The sequence below is a fragment of the Staurois parvus genome, unplaced genomic scaffold, assembly GCF_062004578.1.
Source record: "Staurois parvus isolate SC_StPar_1 unplaced genomic scaffold, SC_StPar_1.0 ptg001432l, whole genome shotgun sequence".
Lineage (NCBI taxonomy): Eukaryota > Metazoa > Chordata > Amphibia > Anura > Ranidae > Staurois > Staurois parvus.
The window spans coordinates 4048237-4070511 of NW_028319228.1; the positions used below are offsets into that span (position 1 = coordinate 4048237).

Sequence of the window (22275 nt, forward strand, 5' to 3'; positions counted from 1 at the left end):
AAGTGGGGGGACAGTACAAGAGACAATACAGTAACAATACAATACACGAGGGGTTCGAGGGCCCTGCTCTTTTGAGCTTACAATCTAGGAGGGAGGGGGTAGAGGTACAGGAGGAAGTGGCTGGGGGGGATGGAGTGGTAGGAGGAGTGGAGGAGAACGCCTGTTAGGTGAGGGTGGGGTAGGCTTCCCTGAAGAGATGGGTTTTCAGGCTGTGCCTGAAGGTGAGGAGGGTAGGTGACAGTCTAATGGATTGGGGTAGTGAGTTCCAGAGGATGGGGGAAGTCCTGGAGAAGTCCTGCAGTCAGGCGTGGGAGGTGGAGACCAGGGATCTAGAAAGCAGGAGGTCTTGTGAGGAGCAAAGATTACGGGTAGGGTGGTATTTGGGTATCAGGTCAGTGAGGTAGTTTGGGGCAGCGTTATGGATGGCTTTGTATGTCAGAGTTAGTCATTTGAATTTAATGCGTTGGGCAATCGGGAGCCAGTGAAGGGATTGGCAGAGGGGGGGGCGGCCGAAGTGGAGCGGTTGCTGAGGTGGATGAGTCTAGCCGCTGAGTTCAGGATAGACTGGAGCGGGGATAGAGTTTGTTGGGGTAGGCCGGTGAGAAGGGAGTTGCAGTAGTCTAGGCTTGAGATAATAAGGGAGTGTACAAGTTGTTTAGTGGTGTCTGGGGTGAAGAACGTACGTATCTTGGAGATGTTGCGGAGGTGGAGCCTGCATGACTTTGATAGTGATTGGACATGAGGTTGGAAGGGAAGGTTTGAGTCCAGGGTGACACCTAGGACTCTGGCGTGTGGGGTGGGATTGATGGTGGCGTTGTTAGTCATGATGGAAGGATGGGGGGGGCGTGGGCTGGGGGGAAAACTAGGAGCTCGGTTTTGGACAGGTTTAACTTGAGGAAATGGAGCGACATCCAGTCTGATATGTCGTTTAGGAGGTGGGTGATACGGGCAGAGACTGAAGGAGTGAGTTGAGGGGTGGAGAGGTAAATTTGTGTGTCATCAGCATAGAGGTTATAGTTGAAGCCGTGGGAGTGTATCAGTTTGCCAAGGGAGGAGGTGTAGATGGAGAAGAGAAGGGATCCGAGGACAGAGCCTTGGGGGACCCAAACAGAGAGGGGGAAAGAGGGGGAGGTGGCAGCATTATAGGTAACGCTGAAGGAGCGTTGGGATAGGTAAGAGGAGAACCAGGAGAGAGCAGAATCCCTGATGCCAAGGGAGTGTAGTTTAGTAAGGAGGAGGGGGTGGTTGACTGTGTTGAAGGCCGCGGAGAGGTCGAGGAGTAGGAGGACTGAGTAGTGGCCATTAGCTTTGGCAGTTAGCAGGTCGTGATTTTAAGTAGGGTGGTTTCGGTGGAGTGTAGGGGACGGAAGCCAGACTGTAGTGGGTCAAGGAGATTGTTGTCAGTGAGGTGGGCGCTTAGGCAATTGTAGACGCTCAAGGAGCTTGGAAGTGAGTGGCAGCAGGGAGATGGGTCTAAGGTTGTTCAGGTCAGTGGGGTCCAGGGAGGGTTTTTTGAGTATGGGGGTGATGCGCGTGCTTTAGGGGGGAGGGGAATGCGCCAGTAGAGAGGGAGAGGTTGAAGATGTGGGTGAGGGAGCGAATGATGGAGGAGGGGGGTGACCTGAGGAGTTGTGAGGGGATAGGGTCCAGGGGGAGAGTGGTGAGGCGGGCTTCAGTGAAGACGTTAGTGACCTCCTCAGTGGTAGCAGGGCTGAAGGAGCAAAGTGTGGAGAGGTTATAGTGTGCGGGACGTTAGGTGTGGTGGGGGGCAGTGTGGTTGTGAGGTCAGAGGAGGGGAGAGTTGAGGGGGTGATGGAGGGAGGTTTGCTAGGTGGAGAGGTAGATTGTGAATTGACAATGTCCTTACAGATTGTGTCAATCTTATTTTGGAAATGATTGGCAATCTCGTGGGCGGTGAGTGAGATACTGAGTGGAGGTGAGGGGGGGAGAGAGCAGGGAGTTGAAAGTGGAGAAGAGCCGGCGAGGACAGGTGGAGAGGGTGTTAATGAGGGTTACGAAGTAAGCTTGCTTGGCGGCGTGGAGAGAGGAGGTGTAGGTGAGGAAGGCGGATTTGAGAGGGAGAACGCACGAGGGGATCTGGTTTTGCGCCATAATTGTTCCAGCGCGCGACTGCGTCGTTTGAGACATTTTGTATGGTCATTCTGCCAGGGTTGAAGCGGTCGGGGTCTGATGTTACATGTGGTTAGGGTTGCCAGGGAGTCTAGGGCAGTTGACAATGAGTCGTTGTACGCATCAGTGGCCAGGTCAGGGCATGACAGTGGAAGGATACTGTCGTACAGACGGTCAGCTGCCGAGTGGAGAGGGGCCAGGTTCAGGTTGCGGAGGTTGCGGCTGGTGATGGTTTGACGCTTTGGGGGGGGGGGTTAGAGGAGGGGGAGGGGGAGAGCATGAGGAGGTGGTGGTCAGAGAGAGGGAAGGGGGTGTTAATGAAGTTGTGGAGGATACAGAGGTGGGAGAAAATGAGGTCCAGGGTGTTCCCATCGGTGTGGGTGGAGGACTGTGTGCACTGTGTGAGTGCAAAAGAGGATGATAGGAGGAGGAGTTGGGAAGTAGCTGGGTTTCTGACGTTGATGGGGATATTGAAGTCCCCAAGGATGATGGTCGGTAGCTCAGAGGAGAGGAAGAAGGGAAGCCAGGCGGCAAAGTCGTCCAGGAAGCGGGATATGGATCCAGGAGGCCGATAGATTACTGCAATCCTCAGAGGGGTGGGAGAAAAGAGCCGGATGCAGAGGGCCTCGAAGGAGGAGAAGGATAGGGAGCTGGGGTTAGGGAGGACCTGGAAGGTGCTCAGCGGCGACAGGAGCATGCCGACCCCACCACCTCTGCGACCGCTTGGTCTAGGTGAGTGGGCCCAGACGAGGCCTCCATAGGTGAGTGCTGCAAGGGAGGTCAGTGGCTTGGATCCAGGTTTCGGTGACCGCTAGGAGGTCGAGGGAGTGGGAGACAAAGAGGTTATGGATGGCAGTGAGCTTGTTGCAAACCGAACGGGCGTTCAGGAGTGCAACCGAGAGAGGAGGGGTGGATGCAGGGAGGAGGGGGATGGGTATAAGGTTGAGGGGGTTACGGCAGCTGGAAGGAGCAGGAGGATGCCTAGAGGGGGAGTGGGGAGGTGGGGGGCCAGGGTTCGGGGAGATGTCCCCGGCGGTTAGGAGAAGGAGAAGGGAGAGGAAGGTGGCATGGGAATGGGATGTGCAGGAGCGTGTTTTTGTGTGCCAAAACTGACTAATAATTTGTGTATTTTTTCCCAAAAAATTGTGCTTGTGCATTAAAATCATGTAAAAAATAGGAACTATCACTATTGTATTCTCCAGGGTCTCTGCTTTCAGACAATTATATTGTTTGGGGGTTTTAACTAATCTTCAGGTCTGAAATGATGTTTTTTAACAGAAATGACTCTGGTAATGAAAAGGTTAAGCCAGTACAAAAGCACTAAATAAAACACCTAATATTGAAATTAAAGAAGATTTTACTTCCAAGAAACAAAAAATATTCTAGCCTGTGTTTCTGAGCACACCATCTCATACACATGATATTTTCTCTTATTCATAAAGTAAAAGTTGCCAAATCTGGTAATAATCTACAGGCATGGATACCTGATTGTGTATTCACAAAATAACATAATTACTGTTCCGTAATTTCTACTTGGATTTTCAGTTTTTGAATGAATTCCCAACCCATGTAGCTGCTTCATCTCAGAGACAAGGAGTCATAAAGTATGTGAAGTGCATGAGGCATGAGAATTGGGCAATACATTATACAATTTTCTTGAGAATTTTGGTTTAGTTTTACCAAAAACCATATAATATGAGGTCAAACCTAAACAACACTTTCAATTGTATCCAATTAGGCAGGCCCTTGCACTACATAGTTGAAGGTAAATCTAAAGGAAATTGGGCAGAAAATTGTATAATGTATGGCCAGCCTAACAGTCAATCAAATTGATGCTGAGAGTGCATATGGCTCAGTCGCACCACTGCCCTGAATTAATGGATTGGCCTAGTGAAAATATTGCAGGAGTGATTTTCGGTTTGTCGTTGTTAGTCAGCTCATTCAAATGAATGGACTGCCTTAATGCAATGCATGTTAATGTGCAACTTGAACCACAGAGCATACCTGTATAAAATTACTTGACATTAAACGCAAAGCAACAGGTTCACTTATAGCCTGTGTTCTCTGCTTCTCAGTCCATGAGAACCATATGAAATGGGAGAGCATGTGATTCTCTCTATACCTCCCAAGTACTAGGTGCCCGAGTGGCCACTTTCTAGCCCCCAGCTCTGTTATGTGAAGATGGAAGACATAAGACCTGTGTAAGAGTTCTGTGCTTCATTAGCTTCAGTGGAGGGCAGGGGAGGCATCAGGGGTCTAATGGACCCTTAATATCCCAGTAAAAAGAATCGATACTACAGTAGGCTGTTTCTAAAAGGGTTATTGGCCCCCTATGTGATAGCAATAAAATATAATTAAATAAAGTAACAAATTAAAAAAAAACACTTTTTTTTTTAAACCCTATCCTTATGTAAATACTCATAAGAACATTAATGTCTGCAGCAGGAGCACCTACATAGGGAAATGATTATTGTGCTGCATACTGTATGGTACATATGGCTGCCGCCATCGGTGTGAGAGCAATAACTCTAAATTTATCATTGACAGTGAACGCTAAACAGATAACCTGTAAAGGCGTTTAGTAGTACAATGGACAATTTTGGGGTACCAAAGTTACCAAAGTTTGTCACAGTTTCACATGCGTGTACAGTTTTGAGGCTTGACATGTTGGGTATCTCTTTGCAACCACGTCTTTTATATGTTGCCCAAAAACTGGGTAATATAATGTGGATGTGTTCCCTAAAATTAACTTAAAATCTTTTTCGAAAAGTATATGTGCTAGTGTCGTGTGACATTAAAAAGTGGAACTACCATTTTATTCTCCAGTGTCTTGCCTTCAGAATATACATACTGTTTTGTGGGTTTAACTAATCTTTAGGATGAAAATGTGCATTTTAATATGTGGGAAAAAAAACTGTGGAAGAAAAGTGGTTCAAGAGGAACTTCATTTCCCCATACATTTTTTGCTTTTACCTTGTTAGCTAGGTTGTCATCAGAAAACATACTCATGTATCCAGTGAATCCAGTATTGTCCTGCCGATCTGTTGCTGCACATTGGGCCACATGCTGTCACCTTTGTTTCTGACCCCATCAGGAGCCTGCTGTTTCTGCCTGGTTCAGCCAGTCTCACCCTCCTCTAGCAGCTGTGTTCTGGCTCATGCCACCTGAGATAGGCAATGTGCATATCCCAGGAGGCTTCAGAAGCAGAGGAGACATCATTCATTCCTGGCTCAGATAAGGCAGATGGCAAAGAGCTTAGGGCTTTAAAAACGTAATTAAGTGTTTTGTATGAGTGAAGGATCACCTTAAAGAAAGACATTTGGGGAAAAAAGCAATGGACAGGCTGTCTCTCAATAAAATCTTGCTTCCTTAGACTTCCTCCAGTATGTGTTAGGCTGACCATAGACAATTAGTTTTTTTTTCTTGCTACCAGGCAGGTGGATGGAGAAACCCCCTACCACTTCTACCTCAAGCAGACCAAACAGGAGATTGTATTTTGACAGAGGGACCCGATGCTGAAAGAATTCACTGATCAGTTGCTGCAGCCCCTGATCAACATAAGTTTTCCATCATGTCCCAGGAATGGTCACACATGATTGAAACCCAGTTGGTTCCTGCTGAACTGTCCAAATTTCCATCTATATATGGCCAGCTTTACTTTCCACGTTAGCCTAATTGTTATTGTGGCGTAAATGTAAATATGGGCAGTACAGTGGCTAAATGGTTGGCCCTTCTGCCTGGCAGCACTAGGGTTGTTGGTTTGAATCCCAACCATGGCACTACCTGCCTGGAATTTTCATGTTCTCCCTGTGCCTACATTAGTTTCCTCCCACACTCAAAAGACATGCTGGTAGGTTAATTGGCTCTAGTATGTGTATGTAAACTGCTCAAAAAAATTAAGGCTAGGTTCACACCTATGCAGGTTTCTTTTTATGCGTTTTGCAGGGGGTTTTTTTTCATTATTTTTTAAAATTTCTTGTTGCTAGGCAGATTTACACATAAAAAATGCAGCAAAAACGCAATGCATGCTTTTCTACAGCATTTCCATTGAAGCCTATAGAACCATAAACGCAACTTTTTGCATTTAAAAAAGTCCCTGATCCTTTCCAAAAAACACACTGGGTGAAATCACACAAATGTGAACATGTCCCATAGGAAATCATGTAAAAATGGACTGTACTGCATTTCTGCAAAATGCCTCAGAAAACGCTTAGGTGTGAACCTAGGGTAAAGGTGTTGGGAATGCAACAGCATGTACTATAATGTACTATATAGTATTGTGTGTTAATATCACTTGACCAGTAGATGGCACTGTACACTAAGGTTATCAGTTGTGCATATCGGAAAACTTGTTGGTTCTTTCCTCTTCTCTATCATCTCTCTTCAGGAAGTAATGGCCCTGATTCACTATTGGGCGTGGGCGCATATTTATGGGCTTAAGCCCAATTTTCATGGGCGTCCGTCATTTTTTTACCCTGCAACCTAATTCACTATTGAGCAGAGCCCATAAGCAGATGCCCAATCTAATTCACAAACAGACACACGCCCGAAATCAGACTCACAAAACAGACTTGCTAAGAAGCAAGTCTAAAACCATGAAAAATCACTGCAGAGACATGTTCACTTAGAAATTTGCTTTGCCAAATATCAGGACTTCACTTTAAACAATATCTGCTATTTCCAAAAAAATTAAAAATGTGTTAAAAATCGTTTTTTTCAAGGAAATCGACACAGTAAAAATCTAGAAGCCCGTGCAGTGTCTTTGGCAGATAGAACTGAGCATGTGCAGAACACATTTTAGTCCTCTGCCATGGGCGTTTGCTTTTTAGCCACTGACTAATAGTGAATCGGATTGTGGATTCCTCTGAGAGCCGGTACTCGCTCGCGTCTATTGTGTTTAATAAACAGCACTCGGCATATCTTCATGTAATCTAACTAGATTTCCTTAGTTCTAGTGATTCTATTTTTGTTTCTTATCCTTTATAATTATTTCTGTAATGATTTTACTTATTTCAAAGGTCTAGATAATATTTATTTTGACAGCTGAATGTAAAAATAAAGGTCCACATTAAAAAAAAAAAAAAAAAAAACAGCGTGGGTCCCCCCTCTCATCCATACCAAGCCCTTCAGGTCTGGTATGGATATTAAGGGGGAACTCCACGCTGAAATTTAAAAAAAAAAACAGCGTGGGTCCCCCTCAATATCCATACCAGACCCTTATCCGAGCATGCAGCCCGGCAGGTCAGGAAAGGGGGGGGACGAGCGAGCGCCCCCCCCCCCTCCTGAACCATACCAGGCCACATGCCCTCAACATGGGGGGGTGCTTTGAGGCAGGGGGCTAACTAGCTGAATGCAGGAGACAGTCTGACATTTCTTATATATAGGTATGGGGCGGGGCCAGCCGGGAACAGCAAGCATGTGACATGGGGCGGGTCACTCGGATGATGTCCCCGGCTGGCCCCGCCCCATAGCTATATAAGAAATGTCAGACTGTCTCCTGCATTCAGCTAGTTAGCCTCAGCGGAGAGACAGGGTGACATTTCTCAAATAGGTAAGGGGCGGGGATGATGTGCCCGGCTGGCCCCGCCCCATACCTATATAAGAACTGTCAGCTAGCCTCTTCTTCACAAGGCTGGGAGCCTCCGACGGGAGCGGAACCTTTTTTTTTTTTCTTTTTTCGGGTCCCTGCCGCCGCCGCCGTGATTGACGTTGGATCTACTTCGGGGGACATTGTTTTAATAAAGGACTTGTCAAAGACCCTGTACTGTGTTTTTTTTACACCACACTTAGTTTTTTTGTGAAGGAGTCTGCGGGACCATGTACCGCAGACTCGTTCACGTAGGGGGGGGGGGCCGGGATCTGGGGGGCCCCTTGTTAAAGGGGGCTTCCAGATTCTGATAAGCCCCCCGCCCGCAGACCCCCACAACCACCGGCCAGGGTTGTGGGGAAGAGGCCCTTGTCCTCATCAACATGGGGACAAGGTGCTTTGGGGGGGGGGAGCCCCCCCTGCCTCAAAGCACCCCCCCATGTTGAGGGCATGTGGCTTGGTATGGTTCAGGAGGGGGGGGGCGCTCGCTCGTCCCCCCCCTTTCCTGACCTGCCGGGCTGCATGCTCGGATAAGGGTCTGGTATGGATATTGAGGGGGACCCACGCTGTTTTTTTTTTAAATTTCAGCGTGGAGTTCCCCCTTAATACCCATACCAGACCTGAAGGGCTTGGTAAGGATGAGAGGGGGGACCCACGCTGTTTTTTTTATTATTTATTTAATTCACGGAAATAATTTAAAATTCAGCTGTCAGTGGGAAACCCCGATGACAGCTGAAACATTCCTTCTGTCCCTGCAGAGAGCTCCGCTATTATATTTGACATTAAAAAGTATAGAGACTGCAACATTGTATCCATTTGTATCCATTCCGGATATAGATGTTTTTATTCAGATACAAATAGATACAATGTTGCAACCTTTATACTTTTTAATGTCAAATATAATAGCGCAGCTCTCTGCAGGGACAGAAGTAATTACTTCGCTATTATATTTGCAGGCTGTAGATGGGGCGAAAATCGAACAATTTTTTTGCCATTGGTGGTAACGTCGGCCCATTGAACAACCGATTTTTTTTTTTTAAAACGGTCAGTTTTCGCCCCATCTAAGGCCTGCATTTTTCTTTTTCTTATTCTTTTTTTTTATTCTTTTTCTTGCAGGTCATGGCTCATGTGCAGATTATTTATCTGTTAAAAGATCAGCCAATTTGCCGATCATTGCAGCTAAAATCGGCCGATCTGCAAAATCGGCCAATTTTTATCCAAATTTACCAATTAAAAAAAGTTGCAAAATCCCCAAAAATGGCTGACCAATTAACCCACTAACGGGCTGAAAATCAGCCGATTTTTTTTGCGGACGATTTTAGACCCATGTAAAGCAGGCCATAGATGGGTCTAAAATCGGCCGATTTTTCTGCCGAAAAGAAAATCGAACGATTTTCGGGCCGTTAGTGGGTTAATTGGTCAGCTGTTTTTCGGGATTTTGGCACATTTTTTTTATCAGTAAATTTGGAACAAAAAATTTTCAACTTTACTGGTAAACAAAATATGCTAAAATCCCAAAAAATGGCTGACCAATTATCCCAATAACGGAAGAGGCCCTTGTCCCCATTAACATGGGGACAAGGTGCTTTGGGGGGGAGCCCCCCTTCCCCAAAGCACCCCCCCATGTTGAGGGCAGGTGGCCTGGTATAGTTCAGGAGGGGGGGCGCTCGCTCGCCCCCCCCTTTCCTGACCTGCCGGGCTGCATGCTCGGATAAGGGTCTGGTATGGATTTTGGGGGGATCCCCAAGCTGTTTTTTTTATTTCAGCGTGGAGTTCCCCCTTAATATCCATACCAGATCCGAAGGGCTTGGTATGGATGGGAGGGGGGACCCCACGCTTTTTTTTTTTTTTTTTTTTACATTCAGCTGTCAGTGGGGAACCCCGCTGACAGTTGAAACATTAACACATGGCTGTCGCTCCTACAATCCCGCATGAGTTATGTTATCAACTCATGCAGCATTTTAGTAGCGAAAACCAATGCAGCGCTCATGTTTCAGCTGTCGGCGGAGTTCCCCACTGACAGTTGATGTAAAAGTATTGCAGGGAATTATAAACAATTTGTAAAAAACCCGGCGTGGGGTCCCCCCTCCCATCCATACTAAGCCCTTCGGGTCTCGTATGGATGTTAAGGGGTAACTCCACGCTGAAATTAAATAAAAAACAGCATGGGGTACCCCCCAAAATCCATAACACATACTTATCCGAGCATGCAGCCCAGCAGGTCAGGAAAGGGGGGGGGGACAAGCGAGCGCCTCCCCCCCTCCTGAACCATACCAGGCCACATGCCCATACCAAATTATTCAAACATTTGTAAACAGACCAATTAACTGAAATGGTTTGGCATTTGTACCCCAAATATGACGTTCCCTGAGGCATTGGTAAACCGAGGTACGCCTGTATTAGTATTGCAATCCTTTGTATTGGGATACATAGAACCATCATACATCTGATTTGGCAACATAGCACAACATTTGTGTCACATTGGAGATATCTGGCTAGTTATACTGACCATGCCCAGGGACCTAGGATTGATTCACAGCACAGAAATACAGGCTGGGTTAGCAATGTAGCTCCGTGGATTAGTGGTTAGCACTGCTGCCTCACAACTCTAGGGTTGTCGGTTTGAATCCCAACCACGGCAAGGAAGTAGTATGATCTCCGTGTGTGGCTGTCTTCAAATAGATGTTCTGGCAACATCTTTGCTTTCTGTCTAAGTGATCCCTAAAATGTGAATTAGAATGAGGCCTTGTCTGTTGAAACACCTTCAAAGCTGCACCTTATGTGAATGTCATACAATGGGGTAAGATAAGAGCCTGGAGCACTAATAGATTTGATAATGATGGTTTACACTCAACCCACTTTTGTGAAGGATTTGGCAAGCAAAGAGCTGACAGAGAGAGAGAAGAGCGAGCCAGTGAGATGAAGAAGAGTGAGCGAGAAAAACATACTGAAGAGTGATAAAGAGAGACATACAGAAGAGCGAGCCAGTGAGACAAAGAAGAGTGAGCGAGAGAGAAAAGACTTGGTTGGTGAATCCACACATCAAACTTGTCACAAATACTGGTATGGATTTTTCCACCAAATGCAAAGCAGACCGCACGCCTTCAAAGATTTATTTCCTTTGTTGATTTTCCTGCTTCGCTCACACTATATGCAATTGAAAATTACTGTTTAAGTTGCCAATTTTACTGTGTTTTCTAGAGAATTACTAACTAGTTGTGTTTTCAATTGTGTGTAGCATTGCGATTTCTATTTGAGTCTAGATGTTAAATTGCTAATAAATGGCCAAAATCTTCAAATACCTTTGAACTCTCACTGCAACAAATGGCGTACGTTAATACACTCACATTCACATTCATTATATCCAATATCAGGTACCATGTCAATTCACAAATCGCACCTGAAATTGCACACCCTGGATGCGACTTGTCATGCGATTGGCATGGCCAGCAACTTGCCCTTTGCATGGCAAATTGCACCCAATGTTACTGGGGGCTAACACCACTGTCACATCTAATCCGATGCGGCAATTGCCCAACTTACAGTGAAGTTGCACGAGTTCACAATCCAATTGGATGTGAACAGAGCCTACAGTGGCCAATAGGGTGCGACTTGGTCTACAATTTGCAAGTCGCCTGTAATGCCAATTGCATGGCAATCGCAAACAATGTTACTGGGGGCTACCCGGTCACATTAAAGCAGATTTTTAAGTGGTGTTATTGACACCACAGTCACATCATGTGACTTGCATAGAAGTTGCATGATTTCAAAGTTAGGGTACATGGTGATTTCAACTGCAATTTGCAAGACAATCAACACCGATCTCTCAGCAAATTGCATGAAAAGTAGTGTATTCATTACTCTATAATTACTTGCGGCTCCAACCAAGTTTGAACCACAACAATATGAACGCTCCAATAGCGTGCACATTGAGTGGGACTTGGCATGTGATTTGCACAACATGCAAGTTGTAAATCGTCTGCAAAGTCGCACCCTATTGTCTGCTATTAGAGCGACCACATGGGTGCGTTTCAAACACTGATTTCTATAGTAGTACATGTACTACTTTAGTGGCAATTTGCATAGAGATCTGTGTCAGATGTCTTGAAAATTGCATTAAAATGGTCAACTTTACTGTAAGTCGCAGGATTTGTAAATCAGCTTTGCCCAGAGTGTAATGTTTGGTGATGTTTGATTTCTGGAGTGTTTTGCCAATTGATGGGAAATTCACCATACTAGTCAAATCGATTTGTCATTTTCAGTATTGCATACAAGATGTGGTCATGTGACTGTCTTAACTCATGCGAGAATCTGGAGGGAATTGTGACCATAGTAGCAATAAAGGTTCCAATTGGGGTTCCCTTTCACATCCCTGCTCAATGTTCTGTTGTATGCTGCACACGTACATTTCACTGTATATATCTTTCTGATTTGTGGGGCCTGTATACCAAGGGTTAATGCAGGTAGGAAGGGGATTCATCAGGTGAAAACACTTTCACTGACCAAACTAAGGTCAGTGGTGGGTGTGGCTTCATTGGGTGTGGGGCCTTGTTTGGCGTGCTCCAAATGCACCCTAGCTTATATAAAGACGTGCAGTAGGGAGTGATTTGGCCTGTTACTAGGCCGGGTGGTTTGTGACTAAGTCCTTGCTTGTAGTGGTTTGGGGGAAGAAGAGATTTTGTGCTGAATTGCCCCAGACACCACTCAGGCTGTGTTTGGAAGTGGGCTGGAAATGTTTGCATATTTTTGGCCTTGTAAAGTGTTTGTGTGTTATTGCACAATGATTGTGTTTTTTCTCTTTGCATTGAAAGCCTCACACATGTCAATCGTTTTGTTTAAAATCTGCCCTTGTTTTAATTTTGCTTGCTTATTTAGACTCCAATGCATTTTTCTGACAAACCTGCTGACAAATGTATGTGTAGGGGATTTGTAGAGGTGGGAGGGGATTTGTAGAGGTGGGAGGGTTTTTTTTCACATGCTTTGTTTTCTTGATATTTTGATCTGAAGACTTTTTTTTGTGAATGGATCTTCATACTAAGTGATTGTGTAAGTAAATCCTATGTGCATGAAAATGTTACTTGATTCATCTTCCCCTTTGTTTCCTGCTATAACCTGAGCACACACAGTTCACTAGAAGTATCTTTAGATTGTAAGCTCTTATGAGCAGGAGTGTTTTATTTTTGCCATATCAATCCTATTTTTGTGACTCACCAAGATATTGACTGTACCTACTTGTTCCTGCTGACCAAATAAATGACGATATATTTGATCAATAAATATTTGACCGATGTTTTTGTGTTTATTTTATGTTCAATATATGAACAACCTTAATAGTTACTTTGTATACTTATATAATCTGCTCAAATGTAGCTTGTAAGAGCGTGAATATGCAAGTGGGTGCAAACTGGCTTTTTCAAAACCAAAAAAAAAAAACCCACTTGCACCACAATATTGTTATGTACTAATGAATGTCACATTCACTGTGCAGCCAGCTACAGGTTTTCTACAATTCGATTTACAGTAATAAAATAGTCCACACTTTGTTGATTTTTGGCCTTTGGCAACAAATATTAGCCAAGGTAAAAAAAACAAATCAATAAGAAACACACATTTGCGAAAGCTATCATAGCTGCACATAAAAATGCGCGATTGCAAACAAATAAGCACCAAACAGGTGTCCGCATGGCGCATGAACGGCTATCCTGGAAGTCCGTCATCACGTGCGCGCGCACCCGGAAGTGGTTGTGGGGAGTGTAAGTGGATGAGAAGTGGTTGGAGGTTTTGTGTTGGTTGAAAATTTTGATAACTTTATTGGCATTTGGACATGGCGAGAGCACAGTTCTCAACTGAGGAGATGATCCTTATATGTAAAGTAAGTGTGGCCATTGCAAATATGTTTATAACATGTGAGGGACAGGTAATTGCAATTTTGTGGGTGGGGCCTAGCAGAATCTCACTTGGTGCACATGCTACTTATCTGTACATTAGCTCCTGGGTATTGATGGGTCAATGATATTAACCACTTGCCTACTGGGTACTCCTACCCCCTTCCTGTCCTGGCCAATTTTCATCTTTCTGCGCTGTTACCCTTTGAATGACAATTGTGCGGTCATGCCACATTGTACCCATCTTAAATTTATATCAGTTTTTTTCAGACAAATAGAGCTTTCTTTGAGTGGTATTGACTTGCTGCTGTGAGTTTTACTTTTTGCTCGATAAACCACAAAATAGCTCATAATGAATAAAAGTCTGTTTATATTATAACATTTGGTAAACTGGTAATTTAGCAACACTGATGTGCGTTGATGAGGCAGCACTGGTGGGTGGCACTGCTGGCCACAGGTGGGCGGAACTGTTGGGTGGCACTGGTGGGCACTGATCATCGGGGCCGACCCCTGCTTTGATAACTGCTGGTTTTCGGCAGTACTTTCCACACATTCTGATAGCGTGATGAAAGTGCAGCCAAGACCCGGCAAATGCATTTCCCGGTGATCAGCGTGTCATTGGACATGGCTGATCACATGGTAAAAAGCCGCTGTGATTGGCCTTTACCACATCACGTGATCAGCTGTGTCCTTAAGACACAGCAATCACGGAGAGCGCGTTCTGCCAGGATGTCATATGACGCCCTCCCAGAGCTGCCTGGATGCAGTGTAGCGTTATTCGGCTATCTGCGGTCGCCCAATAGGTAACCAGCTAGGCCTTCATGGCTAATCTTTGAATATCTGGACATGTATACTGCGTATAATGCATTACATTCTACAATGTGTTGGTGTACATGGTATTACAGTGTGCAATGCGTTGCTGGATTCTGCATGACAGTGGACAGCGTATCACAGTGTGCAATGCGTAGCTCCAGCCTGCATGACAGTGTACAGTGCATTACAGTCTACAATGTGTGGGTGTACACGGTATCACAGTGTGCAATGCGTAGCTCTATCCTGCATGACAGTGTACAGTGCATTACAGTCTACAATGTGTGGGTGTACACGGTATTACAGTGTGCAATGCGTAGCTCTATCCTGCATGACAGTGTACAGTGCATTACAGTCTACAATGTGTGGGTGTACACGGTATTACAGTGTATTACAGTGTGCAATGCGTTGTACACTGCAGTGTGCACTAAAGCATTTTACACTCATGCACTGTACACACTAAAGCATTTTACACTCATGCACTGTACACACTAACGCATTTGACATTTTTAGTGTGCAATGCGTTAGTGTGCAATGCCTTGGACAGTACAATACATGTGCATACCCTGAAAAAGGGTCCTGCACATTTTTGGCCCGGATGCGGTGCAATTTGAGGTGTGCAAAATGTTTGTCTCTAATTGCAACGCACATAAATTGCATGTGATTTGCCCAGGAGTGCGGTGTTAGACCACAATGCATGTATGTGAAGCCAGAATAAAAGGATGTGGATTTTGTCTACTTTTACTTGCGTATGTTAACATTATGTAAGTGCATTTTTCTTCTGTTTAACATGCTATAGAAATGCAACATGCATTTGGATGGAGTGTTTTTGTATGTGCATTTTGGAAGTTTTCTAAACACACATTGACCCTAGGGCCACACCATATCTTATGCAGGCCATAGATGGGTCGAAAATTGGCCGATTTTTCGGCCGAAAATAAAATCGGCCGATTTTCGGATCGTTAGTGGGCTATTTGTTCGGCCGTTTTTCGGTATTTTGGCAGATTTTTTTTTCGGTAAAGTTGGAAAAAAAAACGGCCGAATTTGCCGATCGGCCGATTTTCGCGGCAATGATGGGCAAATTGGCCGATTTTTTACTGATAAAAAATCTGCACATGAGCAGTGACCTGCAAGAGGAAGACAAAAAGAAGAAAAAGAAGAAGAGGATGAAGAAGAGGATGAAGAAGAGGATGATGATGAAGAAGAGGATGATGATGATGAAGAAGAGGATGATGATGATGATGATGATGAAGAGGATGAAGAAGAGGATGAAGAAGAAGAGGATGATGATGATGAAGAAGAAGAAGAGGATGATGATGATGAAGAAGAAGAAGAGGATGATGATGATGATGAAGAAGAGGATGATGATGAAGAGGATGATGAAGAAGATGATGATGATGAAGAAGAAGAGGATGATGATGATGAAGAAGAAGAAGAAGAAGAAGAAGAAGAAGAGGATGATGATGATGATGAAGAGGATGATGATGAAGAAGAAGAGGATGATGATGAAGAGGAGGATGATGATGAAGAGGAGGATGATGATGAAGAATAAGAGGATGATGAAGAAGAGGATGATGATGAAGAGGATGATGATGAAGAAGAAGAAGAAGAAGAGGATGATGATGATCAAGATGATGAAGATGATGAAGAAGAAGAGGATGAAGAAGAAGAGGATGATGATGAAAAAGAAGAAGAGGATGATGATGAAGAAGAAGAAGAGGATGATGATGAAGAAGAAGAAGAAGGATGAAAAATGAGAGGAATTCCAGTATGGCAAAAAGTGTCCCTGCAGAGAGCTCCGCTATTTCTTTGACAGTTCCTTGACATTTACAGCGGTTGCAACATTGTATCTATTTGTTTCCAAATAAAAACATCTGTATCCTAAATGGATACAAATAGATACATTGTTGCAACCGCTGTAAATGTCAAGGAACTGTCAAAGAAATAGCGGAGCTCTCTGCAGAGACACTTTTTGCCGGCTGTAGACGGGATGAAAATCGGCCGATTTTTTTTTTTTACCATTGCTGGTAACGTCGGCCGCTTGAACAACCAATTTTTCATTTTTTAAAAGAAAAATCGGCCGTTTTTCTCCCCGTCTATGGCCTGCATAAGCATTAGTGTGCCTGGGGGAGGGGGGGACCTTTGGCCTTTCCAAACACAGTAGATGCTCCAAGAATGTTTCCTTGAACTCTTGAAATGGTTAAAAAGGAAAGACCCTCTAGATAGCCTGCACTGAGAATTGACTGTCATGATGACGTGTCAATGATTATTTGCTCTCATTTTTCAGGAGTGGTACTGCTTGCGGTTGAAGCTGGTAGAAATCCACCTTCACGTCCTCCACTCACCTTCACTTGTGGCCAGTGGATATTTTGTGGCCGCAGGCAAGAACTGGCATCGAGGACCTGCATAATGACCCTGGCATGCCAGAGGTGGTTTGGAAGCAGCACAGCAATTTGACCATCCCTTTCCTCTATGTTGGTTTTAGGGGTGCAGAATTGCTTCTCGTTCATAAATGGACTGTCGCCGGATATCAGAGTCCCCATATTTTCAAGATATGTTTTAGCCATGTTGGCTTATTTTTATGTTATTTTCCAAGTGTGTCGCACCTAACCGCACAGTAGTGTGGTGCCATGCGTATTTGTGGCTGTGAATGGGGCTGTTTTTAATAGACGTGTGTAGGTGCAACAACGTTTTCATCATGGTACCTGCACACATCTACATAGGGCATTGCATTTCTTTGCTGTGCTGGAAAATGTGTGTTCTTGCATGCGTTTCTGCACCACCAATGGTGTGAACAAGTCCTAAGGGCTGGTTCACACTATAGAAACAGTCTAGATGTGTTCCTGATGGGTTTTTTTCATGCCCTTTTGGCATGCATGTTTAGTGTGTTCCAGTACATTTTGAATGCGTTTTGGACATGTTTACATTGCATTTTTATATCCCTTCCACTTATTTTTTTCTATTTTCTTTGTATTCAATGTAGTTAGGGACATGTGCGCTTTAGTACATTCAAGGACGTTTCAATGTGTTCCAGTACAGTTCTGTGCAGAAACAATGCAGCGTGGTCAACTTTGTTTACAGCACCTGCAATGCACTGAAAATGCAAGTGCTGATGTGAACTATGACATTGACAACCATATAACCTTCTTTCTGTGCGTTTGTGATGCCGAAAAAGCAACTGAAACACATGTAGTGTGAACTGGCCCTAAAGTTTATTAGAGGTCAGGGAACGGGACTGACCAGGAATTGTGAATTCAATCAGACTAGTGGTGAGATACAATCAGCAATTGTATAATAATGTGAGATCTGAGCTGTAGCTGATAGAAAATGAGACACATTCACTTGATCAGTAAATAGATAGTTAAAGAGTGGGGCGGTGATCCATAGATTTGCATATGGGACAGGTGATGACGGGGTGGGGGAGGGGGTCAAGTTGTATAAGGAGACAGATTTAAAAGAGAAAAATGTTACAATGAAATATACACGACATGAAACTTGCACATTTCCTAATTGGCAGAAGAGTACATTCATCCACTTTCTAGTCATTAGGCAAAATCATAATTGTTTGATCAATATTCCTGGCACTGACACAACCCAGAAAATTGATCTCCATTTTTTAGGATGTAGCCATGACTGGGATTAGAACCCATGACCCAAGTGCTGTAAGTTCTGAGCTCTAACCACTAAACCACTGTGGGAAACACAGTTTGAGTTATAATGTAGAATAGTTCCATTGTTTGAAAATGATAGAGCGAGCTGGTCGCTGATATAGACTAGTAAAATGGTATTACACAAGATAAATATAACCACGAACAGTAGTGCATGAACTCGTGAAAGGTCATCCACCCCTGTGACAGTGTACTACACTATTGAGCACCTTTCTGGCTCCTGTGGCTGAGCTAATTCCTCCCCAGGACCATTTGGGCACCCACCCTGATGGATGGATGGATGGATGGAGCTGGATGACTAACCCATAACTGCCAGCATACCGCTGCACCCCCAGATGTGTGATGTGTATAACCCATACACATTAATACTTTTGTTCTGGTGAGTGTAGACCAGTCCCAAGGGTGGTTTACCTTTCACAAGTTCATGCACTACTGTCCGTCACGGAGAGACCACACGTGCCATTCATAGGCACTCTCTGAGTTGGTACTCTCACACGAAGGACATTCCATTATTCAGGAATGATTCTATGAACTTATTTTAGCACCATTTACAATATTACATCATTGTTGCAATTCTTTGCACTTTTTGGTTTTTACATGCGTTCATTATTGATCACATGCATTTATAGCGCTGCACTTGTCTTTACCATGGAATAGTTACGTGATTAAAGAGAATGAAGATATATAATTATATTAGGAAATTAGAAGTATATAAATTGAGATATAAGTGTGTAAATGTTTAATATTTGAGTACAGAATGTATGACATTCATTAGTAAATGCATTAGTTTCCTGATCATTTTGGAGACACAGCAAGAAAATAAATAGAAGAAAATAGAAAATTCTAATACAGGTGTATTTATTACATTCTACGAATTCTTTTGCCATCATGAAAACGCCAATGTTAATAAAGCCCGCGCTTGTGCGCCATCTAGCAAACATATCCGGTATTGCACCTAAAAATGTGCCAGTGATAGCAAAGTAGTCAATAGACGCTCGTCAATGAGCTTGCTAGACGCTGGTCAGACGACTGATTGATTGACCGGAGTCTGCCTGAATGGTCAGTCTCTGCTATTACACTCACATCTTAGTGAATCAGGGCCAATATGTCTGTTGAAATGTGCTCTGTATGTTTGCAACTTAAGCCACACAAGTAAAGTCATAGTTCTGCCTCATCACTACCAGTGTCTTCTATAACACATAACCAACAAAAGGAACCCTTTTTAATCAGAGTATAGCATCAAGTCAGTTAAACTCCTGGGATATTGATCTGGTCAGCTAAGTAGCAGAGTGGGTTGTTAATCAGTTTCAGCTGCTTTGGTGTTATTGAAAATAACAACAGGTGCACTAGATGGGCAACAATGAGATGACCCACAAAACAGGAATGATTTTACAGGTGGAGGCCACTGACATTTTTTTCCCTACTCATCTTTTCTGACTGTTTTTCACTAGTTTGCATTTGGCTAGGGTCAGTGTCACTACTGGTAACATGAGGCAATACCTGGACCCTACAGAGGTTGCACAGGCAGTCCAACTCCTCCAGGTAACACATCAATGAATACCATTGCCAGAAGGTTTGCTGTGTCTCCCAGTATAGTCTCAAGAGCATGGATGTGATTCCAGGAGACAGGCAGTTAATCTAGGAGAGCTAGACAGGACTGTAGAAGGTCCTTAACCCATCAGCAGGACTGGTATCTGCTGCTTTGTGCAAGGAGGAACAGGATGAGCACTGCCAGAGCCCTACAAAATGACCTCAAGCAGGCCACTGGTGTGAATGTCTCTGACCAAACAATCAGAAACAGACTTCATTAGGGTGGTCTGAGGGCCCAACGTCCTCTAGTGGACCCTGTGCTCACTGCTTGGCACCATAGAGCTTGATTGGCATTTGCTATTGAACACCACTGGCGCCCTGTGCTTTTCACAGATGAGAGCAGGTTTACCCTGAGCACACGCAACAGACGTGAAAGGGTCTGGAGAAGCCATGGAGAATGTTATGCTGCCTCTAACATCATTCAGCATGACCGTTTTGGTGGTGGGTCAGTGATGGTCTGGGGAAGCATATCCATGGAAGGAAGCATGGACCTCTACAGGCTAGACAATGGCACCCTGACTGCCATTAGGTATCGGGATGAAATCCTTGGACCCATTGTCAGACCCCGCAGTGGGTCCTGGGTTCCTCCTGGTGCACGACAATACCCGACCTCATGTGGCTAGAGTATGCAGGCAGTTCCCGGAGGATGAAGGAATTGATATAATTGAATGGACACTTGCCTAACCTAAATCCAATAGAACTCCTCTGGGATATCATGTTTCAGTCCATCCGACACCTCAGACTATCCAGGAGCTCAGTGATGCCCTGATGCAGTTCTGAGAGGAAATACCCCAGGACACCATCCGTCGCCTCATTAGGAGCATTCCCCGACATTGTCAGGCATGCATACAAGCAGGTGGGGGCCATTGAAGCTACTGAGTATCATTTTGAGTTGCTGTAATGAAAGTTCAGCAAAATGGACCAGCCTGCTGCATCATTTTTTTAGTTTGATTTTCGGGGTGTCTTTGAATTCAGTCCCCTGTAGGTTGATAATTTTCATTTCCATCAAACAATGGGGCATCCTTATGTTCCTAACACATTACCTTGTTTATATCAGTATAGATATCCAGCATAATATTTTTCCCCATTGAGATCTGATGTGTTTTCAAAGTGTTTCTTTAATTTTTTTGAGCAGTGTATGAATGTGAGTTAGGGACCTTAGATTGTACGCTCCTTGAGGGTTAGGGACTGATATGAATGTACAATGTATATGTATGTACAGTATATGTGAAGTGCTATGTAAATTGATAGTGCTATATAAGTACCTGTAATAAATAAATAAATGTGCTTAGAGCAAATGTGTCAGCCATGTCAACAAGTCAGCTTCTGTCTTTTATTTAGTAACTGCCCTGACAGTATAAAAGTATACATTTGAATAACTGTAGCAAACCTGTTTCTGTTAGTCTCTCCAACGCTGTGCTGTATAAGACCCAACACTTCTAGAATTTTGTTGGGCAATGACAAAATTTGGTTCAAGATAAATTGCAGCAAGAATTAAAGGATAATTTCACTTTCTTAGAAAAAATAATAAATGCATATATTTTTTGCCACAAAGAGTGCATTTATTATTTTTTCCTGCAGGAGCTGGAAAGCATTGCACCCACGATCAGTAGATCATGGGTGGTCTCCTGCAGACATGTCCTCCGGCTTTCAGCCTCTACCACTGTATGGGCTTTGCCCTCACAGCTCATTGAAACTATAAGCCCGTCTACAACAGTGGTTGATGGTATTTGTAATTTATTCTTTCACAGGGTGGAGTTCTGCACATCTGCATTTTTTTTAAAATGACAGTGGGCGCAGGGGAAAGAGCCCTGACCCACATTCACAGGAATGGGGGATAGGGTGGGAGAGGGGGTAGGAGTTAGAACATGTAACATGTTCCACCCTAAATATGAGTGGAACATGTAACACATTCCCAATGTGAATTTAGCCTTTAAAACAAATTTTGTGCTACATACTTCCTATAGAAACCAAGCTGATTTCAGTGAATGATTTTCAGATTATTACACAGTACACATTGCATGTTAATCTTTCCCGTATGAAATAAATTATAAACAAGCAGACTTACATGTGTGCAATTCCAGCCTTCCTCACAGCAGATGAAATGGCCTTTATCGCAGTCAGCATGGAGTTTAGCAGTTGTGTCAGCTCCCCTGTACCCTTGGCCTGTCGTCCCTTTTCCATGACATACCGGGTAAGGGTGAACATGTCAGTCTCAAAGGGGCTTCTGTCAGACATTTTGCTTGAATAAAAGTTCCTTGCACTACCCAAAAACTGCAATAAACCAAAATGCTGGTTCCTCGGTGCAGCAGCTTCAGCAGCCCATAACCCTGTGAAAGCTTGTCCAGTTGTATCTAATAAAATGCTGCTGAGACCATGTGATCCTGAGGTCTTAAATATCAAGACAGGAATCCACAGCCTGGCCGTGACAAGGACAGCACACATGGAGTGTGGCACTTCACCCATACATATTTCCTAAAGGGAATGTAGTCTTTTAAACAGTTGTAGATATACATGTAACAAAATCAGCTTGATGCAGACAATATTATCCATGTTTGGTAATGTTTTAACAATCTTATTTCTATGTGTAGATTGTAGTTATTAT

The 22275-nt window shown here is 44.0% G+C and overlaps 1 protein-coding gene across 1 annotated transcript in view; it reads right to left on the bottom strand.

Moving 5' to 3' along the window:
• Nucleotides 1-22037, bottom strand: part of LOC149436018 (fructose-1,6-bisphosphatase isozyme 2) — a 90035-nt gene extending 67998 nt beyond the window's left edge. The window contains exon 1 of the mRNA XM_089662127.1: nt 21739-22037. Coding sequence (XP_089518253.1) covers nt 21739-21908 — 170 coding nt within the window. The 5' untranslated portion in view covers nt 21909-22037. The remainder of the gene's footprint in view (nt 1-21738) is intronic.
• Between the last annotated feature and the right edge of the window lie 238 nt (nt 22038-22275).